This window comes from Anser cygnoides, chromosome 5, assembly GCF_040182565.1.
Source record: "Anser cygnoides isolate HZ-2024a breed goose chromosome 5, Taihu_goose_T2T_genome, whole genome shotgun sequence".
In the NCBI taxonomy this organism is placed as follows: domain Eukaryota; kingdom Metazoa; phylum Chordata; class Aves; order Anseriformes; family Anatidae; genus Anser; species Anser cygnoides.
Genome location: NC_089877.1, coordinates 25,004,102 through 25,021,077, shown reverse-complemented (window position 1 = coordinate 25,021,077; position 16,976 = coordinate 25,004,102). Strand labels below are relative to the sequence as shown.

Below are 16,976 nucleotides of genomic sequence, written 5' to 3'. Positions count from 1 at the left end.
TAATAGAGTCTGTAGTTTTTACTTCTGGTAAGTAGAGAGCTTTGCCCATTGTACGTGTGGGGCTGGCAAAAAGTGTAAGTGCAGTGGAGCTTTATTCATCAAGAACAAGAATGAAGTTTGTTTGTTTTTCCTCTGAAGAAACTACCTTTTATGGTATTTTCCTTTGTTACACAGCTTCTGAATAGTTGAAACATGATTTTTTTTATACTATATCTAAATTAATATAACTGTAAGATACACGGCATTCTTTTCACTATTTAAATAGATACGTATTTATTTAAGTAAACTTTTTGATTTTTTTATTATTTCTTGAAGCAACTTATGTAGGTCTTGCTGTGGCATAAGCTTTATAGTAGTTGGTATAAATGAAGGATGAAGGGAGTTTTTATTTTATTTTTGTGTGTTATTCTTTCCTATTTTGAGAGAGAATACAACTAAGAAAGATACTCAAACATTTAGTTACTATGATTTTTGTATGACAGGCTAATTCAGTGTCTTAAGAATGACTATAGTTATATATTGAGATTTTTTTCTCCCCATGTGAATTGTTTCATATTGAAAGAGAATACTGTATAAAATGTTTTGAAAGCGTATTGTAGAGCTCTTGAAATACTTGTAATAAACTATTTTATTTATATTGCACTTTTGTTGTATACTTTATGTGCAAACTAGAGTATTGAAATTATAATATTCAGTATGCAGAGAAGTCTAAAACTAGGAATCAAAATAGCACTTTGTGTGTTAGAATAAATAGGCTTCGTTTCTTTCTTCCCTTTTTTTTTTTTTTGCCATAGAAGTAAAGTATAAACACGTTTAAAGAGAGTAAGATCTGGTTTTAAGAAGTGAAGTCAGTCATTTTATAAAATTTGAGTGTAATGTTTTGAGAACAATAAGCTTGGTATATTTTGAAAAATACCAATTTGAGTAAAATGGAGGAAGATAATACACAAAGGTAACTTTGAAGGATAGACAGGTAGAAAGTATTACTGTCTGATTAATTTAGAAATTAATGTAATCTTTGGTTTCCTTGGGATTTCAGAAGGGCAATAATGACCTTTTTGTTTATCTATCTCTCTATTCTTTTTATCAAAAGTTTTATGCCAGTATAAATTCATAATTTTAACAAAATTACAGCATAAAACAGCTAGAAAGAGGTAAAGAGGTTTCTAAGAGTTGGGAAAAAATCTGAGATTGAAATCCTGTCTCTTGAAGTCAACAGTAAAGTTCTGGAAGCATCTTTGTGAATTTGAGCTACAGGGATTTTCCCAGTGTTAAGAATCATATTTCACATTGGTCATTAGTAGGTTAGTCATTTTCCATCGTGATCCCAGGCAAGTTTAAGCCATCAATCTCTGAAGTATATTGTAAACAGGAGAAGGGCGGGTCCTTCTGTGTTCATATTGAACTTCCTTCAGGTGAACTTACCAAACTGAATTCAGCTTTGAGGAAGTACTATGTGATATAAAAAAAAAGGTCAATATTTATATATTTATTATATACTTATATATAAACTGAGAAAGGTTAACAGGGCTTTTGTTTTTTCGTAAGGCAAATGGAGTATGCAGTACTAAATTCCCTGGAACTGCAGTACTATCTGATCACATAGTCCATTTTCTATCTAGGAAATAGAGCTATGGTTAGCTTTAAAACATTTGCAACTTTACATGATTGCTGTGCTATCCTTGCAGTGTTTGCAGAAAGTCACAACTTGCAAAATATGTATAGGGGTGAAGAAAATCAACTGGAAAAAAAGCCATCAGAAAACACAGAAAAAGCATTTTATTGTTTTTGTAGCTGCTGGGCGATTAGGTTGTCACTTGTCTGTGATCTACTCTTGCTATTGTACCTACAGCCAACAAGAAAAGTTGATGAGGCAAATGGGAAACAGACACAGAAGAAGCTTAATTGAAATTAATCAGACCTTCGGCTTCAAACTGTGATGTTGGATTTAATGCTTAGTTTTCCTGGCTTTCTTCTAGCACAGATGTAAAACTCAGAGTTGTCATCTCATAACAGCACCTCACTTGAGTAATGCTTAGGTAAGTACAGTTGGATGACTCTTGAATCAATAAAGACTATAGTTTTGGTCCTAATTGCCCCTTGTCATAATGTTCAAAATGTCTAGATGTTGTAAGTAACTAAAGGGGTCATGGTTCCTATTTCTAACACAAAGTTATGTGGAGTTTTTAAGTGTAAGCTTGAACTTAATAGCCTGGTTTTGTCATCTAGTAGCTATGGATGAGATGCATCTGAGAGAAGGTTATTGTAAGGAAAACTGAAATCACAGATGTGACTCTTCTGTGCTCTCATATACCTTATTTTCTCCAGGCTAAGCATATTAATTGGGCTTCTTCATATACAGACTAAATCTGTCAAGCAGCTTTTAAACAGCATCTTTTTTAGGATCTATTTAAAAAGTAAATCTTTGAAGTCCATGAAAATGGAGGATTAATCATCCTTACACCAACAAAATCACACACAAGTAGAACTGATCATTTCCTTGTTCAGAAACCACTGTTCTAACGTGAACATTGGCTGCCATGAGATGTCACAAGTTTTTGAATGCTGCTTTACTTTTGTACTCTGCCATTTCAGTTCTTGTCTTCTTCCTGGATCTGCCGATGTATGACTTGATTCTGTTGCACACCTGACATAATTTGTGTATGTGGCTGAAATTTTTCCTCTTTGCTGGAATCTTTCCAGTATAGTATACTACACTATGTAGCATGTGTGTGTGTATATATATATATATACATATATATATACTGGATGTATAGATCCTAATTTGTATGGATCTGTGAAACCCCATGTGACTTACGGAAGGTCACAGAGCTGTTTGTCACATACGTGCTGCCACAGTATGCGCAAAATGGTGCGTTGAGAACCTGTCCCAAAAAACTCCACAACTCTCTGAATGTCTGACTACAGAGGACTATGGGGAAAGTAAATTGTAGGGCTGTACGTGAGAAGCATGAGTAATGAAGAAGAATATGGTGTGCAGGTGAGTGGGGCTTTTTAAACTAGAAGAGTATATGCAGAGGGGATGTGCGTCTTGGTAGGAAGATATGTGAAAGAGGTCTGAGGGCCCACGTATGGGGCTGAGGAACTGGTGAGTTTGGGGCCACCCATTTGAAAGTGTGATATGAGAAGCAGTACATGAGTATGCAAGAAGCTGACCAGCTGTGATGTAGACAGTGTCTCCTTCTCCACTGAATGGTTTGGGTATTTAGGGTAGTTAAGAGTATATGGAAATGGCTATCCAGCTTTGCCTCAAGCTGCTTCACAGGACGTGGCACTGGAATGTGTCTTGCTGACGTAGTGAAGGAGAGGAACACAGAAAATTGTGGCCACTACTGTAAAAAAATAAAAATAATAAAAAATCTATTCCTTATCTAAAGAAGCCAACTACCCGTGCTGTCTCCCATTTATATTGCTAATGCATTGGTCTAACTAAATTTCTGTTGAAATCATGGAAAACACTACCTTCCTGGCATGCAAATTTGTGTTATTTTACCTGTATATTTTATTTATATATTTATTTATTTGGAAGAGTATGCATTATAATGCTTGGTATGTGCTTGCAAACATAGCTTGTTGAGCTACAGAAACTCAGATGATGTCCTCGGTTTTTATTTTGATTTGAAGAGGATCCCAAAAATACAGTTGAATAGAGAGACTCCTGTTTGTGACAACACAGGTTTTATAAACTGTGGAAATTTGCTGTCTTCTAGACACTTCAAGTGTCGCTGTCGGTTTGAGGATAGTTTTTAAGACTCATATGTTATGATTTTTTTCATGACATTGAGGTAACTTTGAAGTAGTAATACGGCAACCTTGTTTGCCATAGCAAACTTTACCTTGTACTTTGTACTGTGTGTCCTAGTATTAATTAATATGGTGGAAGGAATACCACTTGCAGTGCCGAACTGATAGCATTGCTTCTGAAAACATATCAAGTGGCACATATATATATTTCTTTTTCATGATTATTATTTTTAAATCTAAGGCATCTTAGAGCTTTGATCAGAGTAGTAGGAAAATAGGATCTGATTCGGTTACTGAGGATGCATGCAGTAGAGGAGCTCTCTAAATTGAAAATCCTCCATGATTAGAAATGTCGAGCCTGTGGTATAAGGACTGTTAAAAAAAGATAGCCATGATTACCTTTTGTGCTAGTCGGAACGCTATTCTATGCAATAGTGAAACACTTTATGGGTTAAAGTATAGAATTTAGAAATCAGGAGAAAGCAAATTAAAAGGCTTTATCTTACACACAGCTGTGGAGGAAAGTATGTCTTGAACATATTTAAAAATAACTAGTAACAAAATTTCTACATGTTAGTGTTGAAGGTCTTGTTATAGACAAGTCTACAATATTAACAGCAGGGAATTACCAAATTACTAGAAAGGAAAAATCCTTTAGGACTTGAAAAACTGGGCCCTCTCCCTAATCTTCTTGAAAAGTTCTTATGCAATGTTAAGGAAAATATTTGAAGATGACTTCCCACAGTTATCTTGTCACTGTGCATTCCTCAGTTTTGGTTGCCAGCTCAAGACCCTGTATATGACTTGTAGCTATACTATCTTAGAGTTTCAGGTGTAGTCAATAGAGCCTGTACTTGAATTTACAATGTGGTATAATGCATGTAAAATTAAGTAGTCACTGATGAGGGTTTTTGCTTTTTTCTTGGCCATCAAGAATTGGTTTCCCTTTAGTAGAACAGGGATAATATCACCATGTGGAGAGCTTTGCAGAAATAGAACTAGTTATTATTTGTGTAGCACTCAGCTAATACATTGAGAGCCTGCAAAAAGATTAAAGGAAATGAATGATGCTGCTTTCATAAAGTGCTTGAATAGTGTGCAGCAAGCAAGATAAGATACAGAGTTGCACACTTAAGAGGGAGAGGTTATTAATTAAAGTTCTTGTCTTGATGTACTGTCATTTAGAACAATATAATGCATATTCACATAACAGAGCAAATTCAACTTGTCTGGAAACACTTAGCTTAATACTTAAAGTGTGCTTGATTTTCCAACCATTCTAGTTTTTGAGGTCTTATTTGTGGGTATTTGAGCTTATGGATAGCCAGTTACATAACTAAATCTAAGTCATATTATTTTGAAAGGTTGATCTGAAATTTTGTCATTCTTCTGTGACACTCTAGTTAACCCAGAGGTTTTTCAACTCATACACTCTAGGATTTCACAGTACTACAAATCTTCCTAAGAGAGTTGTCTACAGTTTTCTTACCAGCGGAGAATTTCTGCTAGATGTAGTCTTTCTGTTATTAATTTCTGGTTTCTGTGACAGAAAGAGTAGAATAAGTAAATACTAAAAAAGAAAAGATGTTTTTGAGAAGCTGGAAACAGTATGTTTAAAGAGGTTAAGCTGCGGTATGGATTTAAGAAGGCACTTTCCCCACAGAAATTTTATCACATATCACGTTGCACTCACAGGATTTCTAGCAAATATTTCTAGAGCTATAGGTACTAGCCACTGATTTCTTATATTCATACCACTGTTCTGCTCCAGTTGCTAAAAATCCAGCTAAAAGTCTGTGAAGAGAATTAGGATACCCCAGAGTCTGTGCTAAGTTGAGCCGTTAGCGAAATGTGAGCCCAGCAACAGAAAGCTAAGAATGACATAAACTCCCATATTTCCCCACCTCCCTCACTAGAGGCACTGCTTGCTATTCTGGGATATAAAAGCAGCTGGGTTGCTGAATTAGCCATATTTTTCTCTAGTCATGAGCTCAGAATTTCCATTGAAGTTACTGTAAGTTTTGCACAAAAATCAAGGGCAGTACATTGGCCAGAACGTGTGCTAAATAAATATTTATACACAAATCAGAATGCTACTGACGGCTTCTTTACACTTTAAAATTCTAAATATTTTAAGAAGCATCTGTTACTAAACTGAGGCATCATTTTTGAAAGTACCCATATTTACTGAGTGGAAGTACACATACTTGGAAGTACACATATTTACTGAGTGAGTACCCATATTTAATGAGATGAACACTGTGACAAACTCTTGGACTAGAAGAATGCACATAAATAAAATTGTAAAAGCAGTACAACGTGATTGAATTAAAATTATAGTGAACAGACTGAACAGTTAGTGCATATTAACTACTATTGAAGATAAACTATATCCAAAGAAATAACCCCTCTCATCGTGCCTAAACTTTATACGTGCTGAAAGATTCCTGTGATCTTTTTTGAGAAGCTTTCTGATTATTATTATTTTTTAACCTGAAAGCAAGTTAAATCAATACATTTCTTTTATCATTTCAACAGGTAAGAGACACAGGAGGTTTCTGTTCTTCTCTGAATAATGTACATATTATTCCATTTCCATGCCATTCATTCCTCCGTCCCTTTATAAAACTTATTTCATATAATTTTGGAAGTAATATTTCAAAATGCTGCATATCCACAGTCACTTTCCTTCTTCAGTTAAAAGAAAAGCTGTAAGTGCAAGGTTGCATGCATGATGAGACTTGACATTTGTAATGTTTGGAGTTTTCTGTTTCAGAGCTCTTCAGAGATAATAAATAAATAAAATTCTTGTGTTTAAGTGTACAATTCATCAGGCTAGATTTAAAAGCTGATTTTAAAGAGCTGCAGTAGCTTTCTAACCATGATGGCTTAAGTCTGTATTGGATGGTTTCTTTTTACTCCTTAGCGTGTCTGAGTTCTTTAGGTAATGCTTGTATTTATGCTTGTATTAGTTATGCTTGTATTTAAAGAAGAAAGGTGTTTCCATTTAGCAAAATTCTGTAGGAGGGATTCTCTGCTAGACAGCCATATTGGTGTGACCTGGAGTAAAAACAGGCTGTAATTCAAACATGGCATAAGATGTGTGCATATTATTGAGATTCTTTTTCCACTAAAAGTTAATTAAGAATTATATTTACACCTTACATAATACGTATGCAATTCAAAGTACTCTGCAAACTTGGAATGTCCTTGTATTTCTAATTAATAGTTAGATAATGCACATAAGTTAGCATTGCAGCGAAGATACAAGCCCCCAAATTTCTTTGTGAAGTGACATCAAACTACTGAATTGTTTTAGAGTACCAAAACTTCAGCAGTTTGCTTTAAATTCACTTATGTCTCACTGAAGACCCAAACATAATAACAAACCTAAAAAAATCAATTAATATTAGAAACACTTATAGATGAATTTCTTTCAGCACTATAAATTAATTATTTCTGTGACTCTAGGTAAAACCCAAAATAATCTAAAAGGCAAGACAGAAGACAGACTCAGCCCCTGCTGATTATCCCTAGTTACTTCCTAACGCACAGATACTGTATTTGGAAGAATATTGCTGAGATAAAAGCAATGGCCAGCTTATTTATGACCTTGGCAAAGAAAAGGAGAGAAGCATATTTTTGCTGGCTGCAGTAATATAGAAGGGCAAGCATCCAAAACAAGAAGAGCTAGTTAAGCAAGAAAGTGGCATTGAATATAAATTGACCAGGACTATATGCAGCCTAGAAATGTATAACAGTCTTGAAAACAGCATCTACCCAAATGTGTGACTTTTTAAATAATATATGTCTTCATGAATGAATTAACAGATTTTTGAAAAGAATATTTGATTTTTTGACGCATTAAGTCAATGAGTACAGAAAGCTGGGAAACTTCACAGAAGGCTTTGGGGAAGATGGGGTGCAGGGTTTTATTTTTCCCTTGACTACAAAGCAGTTTGGGGTGGAAAGTGACAGACATGACTCTGCTCTGGGGGAAACTGAGCGTTGCATTCAGGAGATTAGTCTTAACAGACAGTTGTGAGCTGGGGTGAGGGTCGCAGATGGGGACATGCACACAGTCGCGGGTATCATTATGCCTAGTCTCACCGCAACTCCCTTTTAAAGGTTCAGCTACTCTTGAGACTTGAAAACAATGTATTTTGCCAAAATATTACTAAATAATTTCACTGTTCATCTACTGTACTATCATAGGGCTAATGTAACTAAACATTACCCCTTATAGAGAAATATTTAATACATTACTTATAGGGATGAGATCTTTATTGCTTTATTTGGCATTGCCACCGAGGGCTGTAATCATATGACCTAGCATTAGGCTTCTAATACTAGTTTCCAATACCAGAAGCTCATTCAGAGCACTTAAATGAGTTCTGATTTACCCTCTGGAAGGACCTCTGTTGCTACATTGACCTTCATGAAATTTAAGACAACTAATCTCACTGGGACATCCAAAGGCTGAAAGTATGGGAAACATGGATTCCTCCTTGACCTTTCACAGTTTTGATACCATGTGGAAATTTCAGGGGTTTGACACAACTGATGATCTATCATAAACAGAGGTCAGCGGGTTTGAGTTAGCTTTGCAAAGCTGTTTTAGATAATTTATCAGCCCAATTCCAAAATTTATTTGCCTGCCTACTTTTTGGTATGGAAATAGCTCCTAAAATGTTGCCTTGTGGGTGGCACTTAGGCAGGCTACTAGGAAAGAAATTTAAGGACTAACTACTGTCACCTCTGATCCCATGAAAACATCATAGTCTCTAAGTGTCCCATGCTGTCTTAAACACAAGTCAGACTTACAGCTCTCATCTGAAAACCAACTTTTTTGAAAGCCAAGGGGTTTTCAAGCTGTTCCATTTCCACTTGTTCTGATACATGCAAACATAAGCTACAGTGATTTCTGAAGTAGTCAGATATAACACAAGCTAATGGTGGAAGATGGTGGTGCCTACAGTGTTCTTTCCAACATATTAGCTGGGGCGCTGCAACATGCTAGCGTGGCTCATCCAGCCAGCTCAGAGCTTAGGTAAATTTTACTCGTATTTTCTATATGTGTCCATGGATGCTAGATGGCGTACTAAGTGATGGAGAAAGGGCAAGTATAACTACCCTTTTTGGTGTCAAGTGTAGATTTTGATAAGCCTAAGTCAATCATGAAGCTGCAAACTCCAGAGTAATTTAAACTGTAGCACCTTAAGTTGCTTACTTTTATCACAATTTAAGTGTCAGACAGGGTGCATTGGTGTAAGTGTGTTTTAATTGCTTTGCATTTGCATATTTTCATCCAATGCATGTTTCTCTAAAGGCTTCAATTATTAGACAGATAGTGTTCAGTCCTTGTTAGTTAGATAATTTGTTACCAGTAGTTTTTAAACTTTTTTATTTTACTTGTTTCCATACAGGAAACTTACATCTTCTGGAAGCTTTAAAGCAAAGACATGCAGTGGGCGTATTTATTCGAATACAGCCATTGTCTGATCCTATTCAAGGCACTGTCATTACTTTTTCCATTCCCATTGCACATTCTAATTCAACTTCAAAAAGAATATTTAGTTTAACCTCTGCTTGAAGAAATGAAATGGAGATCACCTTGATATCAAAACAAAGGAGGTCATATTCAAACAGACTTCAATGATATCTGCCTGGAAGTTTAAAGTACTCAAGTGGCAGGTGCTGGATAATGAGCAAAGAAACAAAGCACTGGAACCTCTCTAGAGATTCTGTTAAATTCCTCCCTAATTAATCTGTGTACCAAATAGAGTAAGCTAATTGCTAACAGGTCTAAATGATTACCAAATTGCCGACTTGTGTAAGCGTGTAGTTTTTTCTCTCTTACCTTTGCCTCCCCTCTCCTCCACAGGTATATAGGCATACACACCGAACGGAACACGCAGCAGTGTTGGGATACTGGTGCTGTCCGACATTAATATGAACAGGTCCTTTCCATGATACCTCCTGTACACTGTTTGGACCGCCACCTTTGCTCTAAACAAAACGGGATTGCTCAGGCTTTCCACGCCTGGTTCCCTGGGCCATGTGGGCTGCCGGGCTCCACCTCGGCCTGCCCTGCCGGGTGCAGCTCCCCTTAGGCTGCGGGCGCCATGGGGTGTGCCGGGCTGGCCCCAGTAGCGGCCCTAAGAGCCCCTGCCCAGGGGCGGTGAGGACAGACCGTGGCACCACGGCGGTGGGGAGGAACTGCCACTGCCCCTGCAGAGAGCTGGGCACAGGATGGGGAGCTCTGCGCTCCCCCACAGAGGCTGCCCGTACCATTAGGTGCAAGGGAACGAGGACAGGCACCCGCTGACACGGCCAGGGAAGAGGCAGAGATGCCCGGCAGACCACGCCGCGCCCCCGAAGGGAACGACCGGGACCCTTCCGAGGCGCCCCGTCCCTCCCCCGCCGGGGGGCGCTGCCCCGCCGCCACCGGCCGGGAGCGGGCTGCAGGGCCGGGAGGGCGCGGCAGGTGGCGACACCGCATCCCTTCCTCCTTCCCTCCGTCCCTCCCGGCCGGCCGCTGCGCCCCGGAACCGCTCCGTACCGCCGCTGCCTTCCGCTCCCCTCGGCGCCCGGAGGCACGGGGCCGGGAACGGGAACGGGACCGAGTCGGGGCAGGGGAGGGAGAGACGCGGGCGCTGCCCGGCGGGTGCTGCGATGGCGGCGCCGGCGACCTCCGCGCCGCCCAAGAAGATCGTGGCGCCCACCGTGTCGCAGATCAACGCCGAGTTCGTCACCCAGGTGGGCACGGCGAGGAGGGACCGGGGGGGGAGGGACCGGGGGGGGTCCCCGCGGGCTGGCTGAGCCGGGCCGGGGCTTGGAGAGGCCGCCCCGGCCGCTGTCGGCCCTGCTCGGGAGCCCGGCCCCGCCGTGCGGCCTGGCGGTGCGAGCTCCTCGTTCAAATGGCTGCTGGAAGCCGCGGGTGCTGGGGAAGGGCCGGGCACTGTCCTGAGCCACGGAGGTGTTTGAGGGCCTGTGTCACGCACGGAAGAGCATAGTGCCCCCAAACGTTCAGACTAGAGCGCTGTAAAAGTAATCAGATCCGTTGCAATATGTAAACAGTGGCTGGCTGTGCCTTGCAGCAGGCGCATAAAGTGGCTATACATGCCCTGGAAATTGTGCTTTCCATCCTCCTCCACAGCGTGAATAACGGGGTCCGGGAAGGCCTTGGCAGCGCAGCTCGGTAGCGATGCAGTGACGGCTCCAGCGGCACTGCTAGGCCCCGACCCACTGCCTTCGCCTCTGCCTGAGGCTTGCAGGCTGGGGTTTGCAGCCACTGAAAGATCCTGGTGTGTTTCGGAGGGATGTGTTAGGGGTAGCATAACAAAAACAACAGCAACAAAAAGCATTTATTATATAGCAGTCTGCATCTGAAACTCTTACAGAGTATTGCGCTTCTGTTAGAAAATGTTTAGGCGTAGAACCTTCAGTGGTTGAAGAGCATTGCTGTTGGACAAACAGCGTTGGTGCATGTAGTTATAACCTGGAATTAAGCAAAAAAATAGTGAAATCATGGGGATTGGATCTGTTATAGAGCTGTTCTGTCATTACAACTCAAGATATATATTTTAACCTTTTTTTTCCTTTTTTCATACAGTTAGCAAATAAATACTGGGCTCCGCATGTGAAGAAAAAGTTGTGCTTTGATTCAAAGGTAAGTACTTCTACCAGAACTGTGCCAGGGTGTGAAAGAATGAAGATCAATGATATTCTGTCATGCTAACCTCTGGTGATGCCTATATTGTAGAAGAATATGAGAGACTGTTTGAAAGGTCAACAGTTACTTAACACACTGTAGTTATAAACTGATTGTTATTTATTTGTAATTTATAAATGTATGCACTGTTATGATGATATGCAATAGCAGTGCATTTTTTTTGTGTACTATGTGTTCAGTTTATTTTAGCGAAGAACCTGTGAGCGTAAAAGATATTTGAGGAGATACTCTTAAAAATCAGAGGATGAAAGATACATGCAATACTGAACTGTAATACTTAAAAATTCTTCAGAGAGTTTTGAGTGGACAACCTGAGTGCTGTTCAGGTGGATATCTGTGTTTTGAATGTTTAAAGCTTGGCCTAATATGTTTGGTTTTGTGATGGTTTTCTGTAGTGTAGGGTCCTTCAACATTAGGTTTCTTTCTATTGTGGTTATTTAGCTATATCTCCATTTTCAGCCTCAGTTTGCTTGCTTTTTGTAGTACTTGCGATTGTTAGAACTAGGATGAAGATAAGCAGCTGAATTACAGATCTTTGTCATGTGATGTCAAAGTGAGTATTGCAGCAGATAGAACAGATTATTTTATTCCTACGGTAAAAACTGGGTAGGAGTGGCTGGAACTGGTTAGTTGTCATTTAAAAGAAACAGTGACAACTGATGACTGGGTTGAAACCGATTTGACTCTTCAAAGGGTGTTCCTTAAATTCAACAGTAAACCAACAATAATAAGGCTTGCATATCTGTTTGACTTTTACATAAACTCTCAGTGAGACGTAGGTTATTTCTTCTGAGTAACTTGAATTAAGGTCCTATCAATTCTGTATCATTAGGTGCTATTTTTTTCCCTAAGTTGATTCATTTTCTTTGTCAGAAATGCATGTCTGTGAAGGTTTTGGTCTCACCAGAGCTGAGACTTAGTTGTTATGATGTATTTCATCAAATAGTACTAAGCAGAGAGTAACTAATACAGAGTAACTTTGAGCGCATTGAACATCTTAATGCATTTTTAACCATTTCATGAAGTATAAACTTTTTGAATTATTCTTTCCCGTAGGTCATTGAAGATGTATATACAAAAGAAATTGTCAAGTCAAAGTAAGCATACTAGTCACTTTCATATAGACTAGCATTCCATCATTGTTGCAGTTGTTTCTAATGTTCCATAGAATGCTTTGAAATATACTAACATGTTCAAAGCAGGTGAGGATGGCTCAATTTCATTCTAGTAATTTAATCCTTGTATTTTTTTCAAAGTCTGAGTGTGGCAAAAAGAAAGCTCATGAGCTTATGCTCCTTGAATATGAGGGTTGGATGTAATATTGCTTGGTTCCTTGATCTGCCAGTATGTTGTGATTTGTGTTAGTTTTGTGTTGTGATGGTTATAGAAGGCTGGTCCCTCCTTTGTCACCAAGGTATGTAAAGAAAAAAATCAATTAAGGATTGTGGTGCCTTTAGCTTTTTGCTTTTTTCCTAATTATTTTAACCAGGGAGAGTCTCATTTCAGTAAGTTTTAACGTTAGATGATGGAGACAAAATAATCTAGATAAACTGTTTTCTACAGCTTTGTGTATTAGAGTAGTAACCAAAGCTATTTGGATCTCTTCAGAAGAAGTTTGAATTCTGGAGAGAATCCTATTTGTGATTGCTTTACGAAAGTCATCAAAAAATTGCCACGAAGAATCAGAGCAAGCTTGCAGTTCCATTGACTGAGAAGTGATACCATTACAAACTGAATAAATATGTAGTTGTAGTTTTCCAGAATACTCTGTCAGCTTCCAGCAATTTAATATCTTCAAGACTGTTGGAAGTGGTGTCTTCATACTTAAAGAGAAATCTAGATATATTTTTTTAATGTAAATTCGTTGGTTACTTAATGATCCTGCATGAACTTTAGCTTTCACAATGTTATAGCAGTTAAGCACTGTATTCCAGTGATTGCGGTTGCCTAGAAATGCGTGTGTGTGGGGGGAAAGATACCTTCTAGATGCTTCAACAGGTTTTATTATATAACAGAGTGTGTGTGGGGGGGGGAATAGCTAAGCTAAGATGTGCATGGAAGGCTTTCTTTTCTGTGTTAATTGATTATTTTTTTCCTTTTTTAGGTTTGCTATTAGAAAGATAATGCTTCTTGAATTCAGGTAAGCTAAATTGAGTGAAATTTTAAGTTGTTTTTCTGTAGGAACTCATAAAGATGAGAAACAAATGCAGAACAGTGAATCTGCTTGAAGGTAGCATACTAATTTGCTCCCTCTTACTAAAGCCTTGAATTGCATAAATAGGAAAATTGAATGAGGAGAGTTGAATTTTAGGATAAATATAATAACCGTGGAGTTAGCGTTTTAATCCTTTCTGTGAACATTCTTAATGTTATCGGCTTGTAATGTAACTTAAGTACTTTCTGGTGTATAGCCCCATCTACTGCCATTTGTCCTGTAAGTCATTTTTCTATTTTTTTCTTCTTTCCTCATCTGTCCCTTAAGTTCTCTTGCCTTCTCATACATAAGATTTTCCTGTTCTCCATTCTTGCTCACATATGTTTATCCTCACTTGGGGGTGTTACTTTTTTTAAATTATTATTAATAAAATGTATTGAAGTTTATTGAAATGCCTGGGCAAAAATGAAGTATGGAATTCTCTCTGGATTTGGGGGATTTTCTTCCCCTACTGTTGGCAGATTCAAGCTCTTGGGAAGCAGTATATGGTCCATCTTGAATATGCCTCTGAAGTTATCTCAGCTGCTCTATTTGATGCTATGCATTCTGGCTGAGCCCCCAGAAAGTGTCAATTCTTGTCTCAGCCTTACTGAGTCTTCCGGTTCTGGCTACATACAAGCCCTTGCTGCCTCTTTTTTCCCCACTGTCTCTGGTACTTGTCTTACCTGAAGTGATTGAAGTAGCTTACTATAAGACATCAAAAAAAAAGTAAGCTGTGGGAAAAGTATATAAGTAAAACTGGATTGTCTCATGAAGGGCAAAAAGAATGTTAGAGCTGGCATTAATAGGAGAGCGGGTGAACAACTGGACTGGGAAGAAACAAGACTTTCTGATGGCACAGGGTGCAAGTACACTGTTGAAAAGGATTAATTTAGAGTGCCTCCTCGGGAGAAGCTATCGTGTGTAGCTTCAGTAGGTAGTTAGAAGAGGGAGACAGTTGTGTGTCCAAATTGCCTCTCATCTCTAAGCTGTAATTTTAAGAGTTTCTTCTGTGAGAAATGTGCCATGTTAATGAAGAAGAAATGCATGTTGCTAGGAAGCTGCTATTTCCCAGTGTCCAGTAATTTTTCCTACTTTCTTGAAATCACTTGATCTCTCCCGTAATATTAAAGATTTTTAGTCACACTATATATATATATATATATTTATATATATATTTACTACCTTTATTTGATGATTGCAAACATAAAATCTCTGGATGATTCCATTTTCTTATATAGTAAGAGGTGTTTAATAATACAAATAGCATTGTACAGTAGTTGTCTTTTGCATCTTATGCTAGGAAGTGCTGTAAGTGACATTCTTTAGCTAGGTTTTGTTTTTTCCTTCTGGAAAATCAGTATGAATTCTTGTTCTGACTTTGCATTGAGCTGTGGTTACTTAGCACATTTGAAATCCCCCTTGGGTGGTGTTTCTTCCTGATGAGAACTCATCTGTCTCTTATAGCAGTTATCTGAGTTTGCCATTAACAAGTTCTGCTGCAGTGACCTAGATGAGAAGTAACTTCAGGAACTATTCACAAACTACAAAGATGGCAAAAAGAAAAAAACCCAACCCTGCGGATAACTGCTTTTTCACATGAGTGACAGATTATGTGGGTGGCAGCAACTAATGAAATATTCTTTGTCTCTTCACAGCCAGTACCTTGAAAATTACCTATGGATGAATTATTCTCCAGAGGTGTCCAGTAAGGCATATTTAATGTCAATCTGCTGTATGGTGAATGAGAAGTTCAGAGAGAATGTCCCTGCGTGGGAGGTAACCAATTACAATTACAGCTAGAATTGACTTTTATCCACAAGTTGCAGCTTCTGCAGTGTGCTCACTTACACTGACAGAAGGTAGCAAATCTTGTAGTGTTAAAAGTAAATGGTAGCTCAGCTGGAATATCTCGTATGGTATTTTAAAGTGTGTGTTCTTTTCCTGAGAAGGCAGGGGATGGATGGAAGATCAGCTGATTCTTTTCGGTGCATGAGTCTTTTGTTCTGCTGCATGATGCTTTTACATCAGCAGCGTTTGCTTTTTTGGCACTCAACAAGTCTGGCATTTGCAGAGAAGTTATTTCTCTGATAATGAAAGAAAAGAGAGGATTTTGATATCTGTGGGTATAAGAAGGCACCACTGGAAATCTGACATTTTAACTAATACTGTCTTGTTTAAAACCTGTGAATATGGTTTTGTAGCTTTTCTGCATGAAATTTTATCCTGAAGTAATCTCTTACTCTGCTTCTATTTATACTGTTTTGTGTAGTAGTAGGTTCAGAAATAATGTGTTGTTTCTACAAATAGTCCAGTTCTCACAGGATGTCTCAATGACGTGAGCCTACTTAGAAATTCTATGCAAGCATCGCTTTAGAAGCACACTTACTCTGGTAGTTGTGCTATCACTTCAGTGCTGGCAAAACACAAAGGATTAATAACTTATGCATGTGATGTCTGTATCTTCTATTTTGCTTTGGCGTACGTGCTAGAAGCAAAGTGACAGGTGCACATCACCATCCAAGCAGTTTAGTTAAATTCATTATTTGGTACGTGGCCGCCCTTTTAAAGAAACTGTTGCCACAGTTACTCACTATCTTTTTCCGTCTGAGGCAGTTGAATGCAAGTTCCACAACTGTAGTTAATCTTTGTTGTTTTTAGGTGCTCATTTTAGTTAGATCACTAAACAGCTGCCATAGTTTTGGCTAAAATCTACCAATTCTGTGGGTCTAAAGGAGTTGTTCTAACCTGTGTCATTTTACAATAATACTGTGTGATCATCAGTTGAGCATTTCCACAACACAATCCACTCCACTTGCTCTTCTTGTTCGGTTTGTCCTATGCATCACCTGTGTTAGAGGTCAAGCAGAATGCAGTAGTTCCTCTAAGCTCTCCTGTATATTGGGGTTCCCTAATCAGGAGGATATTGTTAGAGGATATCAAGTGTTTTGCTTGTTCTGCCTGCTCAGAATAAATGACAGAGAGGGAAATGAATCCTTCTTCCTTTTACAGATTTAAACAAACCTGGAAGTCTCAATCTATGTTATGTGAATGAAAATTGAAATAATTTGTATCACCTTGACTCAACTTTCTCTTTTGTTCCTAGACATTCAAAAAAAAGCCAGAACACTTTCCTTTCTTCTTCAAATGCATATTGGAAGCGTCACTGGTTGAGAATGACAGTGAATTCTCTCTACATGAACAGACAGTCCTCCTGCTTTTCCTTGATCATTGCTTCAATAGTTTGGTATGTTAAAAGCAACTAATACTTGTGGTTACACC

At 38.7% G+C, this 16,976-nt stretch overlaps 1 protein-coding gene across 4 annotated transcripts in view; it reads left to right on the top strand.

Moving 5' to 3' along the window:
• The first annotated feature begins 10,263 nt into the window (after window positions 1-10,263).
• The window catches only part of AQR (aquarius intron-binding spliceosomal factor), a 63,888-nt gene continuing 57,175 nt past the window's right edge, over window positions 10,264-16,976 (top strand). For all 4 annotated transcript variants that reach the window (XM_066997494.1, XM_048058676.2, XM_066997493.1 and 1 more), the window contains exons 1-6: window positions 10,264-10,524; window positions 11,381-11,437; window positions 12,557-12,597; window positions 13,605-13,640; window positions 15,353-15,473; window positions 16,801-16,941. In XM_066997494.1, the coding sequence (XP_066853595.1) occupies window positions 10,441-10,524; window positions 11,381-11,437; window positions 12,557-12,597; window positions 13,605-13,640; window positions 15,353-15,473; window positions 16,801-16,941 (480 nt within the window). In that variant the 5' untranslated portion in view covers window positions 10,264-10,440. The remainder of the gene's footprint in view (window positions 10,525-11,380; window positions 11,438-12,556; window positions 12,598-13,604; window positions 13,641-15,352; window positions 15,474-16,800; window positions 16,942-16,976) is intronic.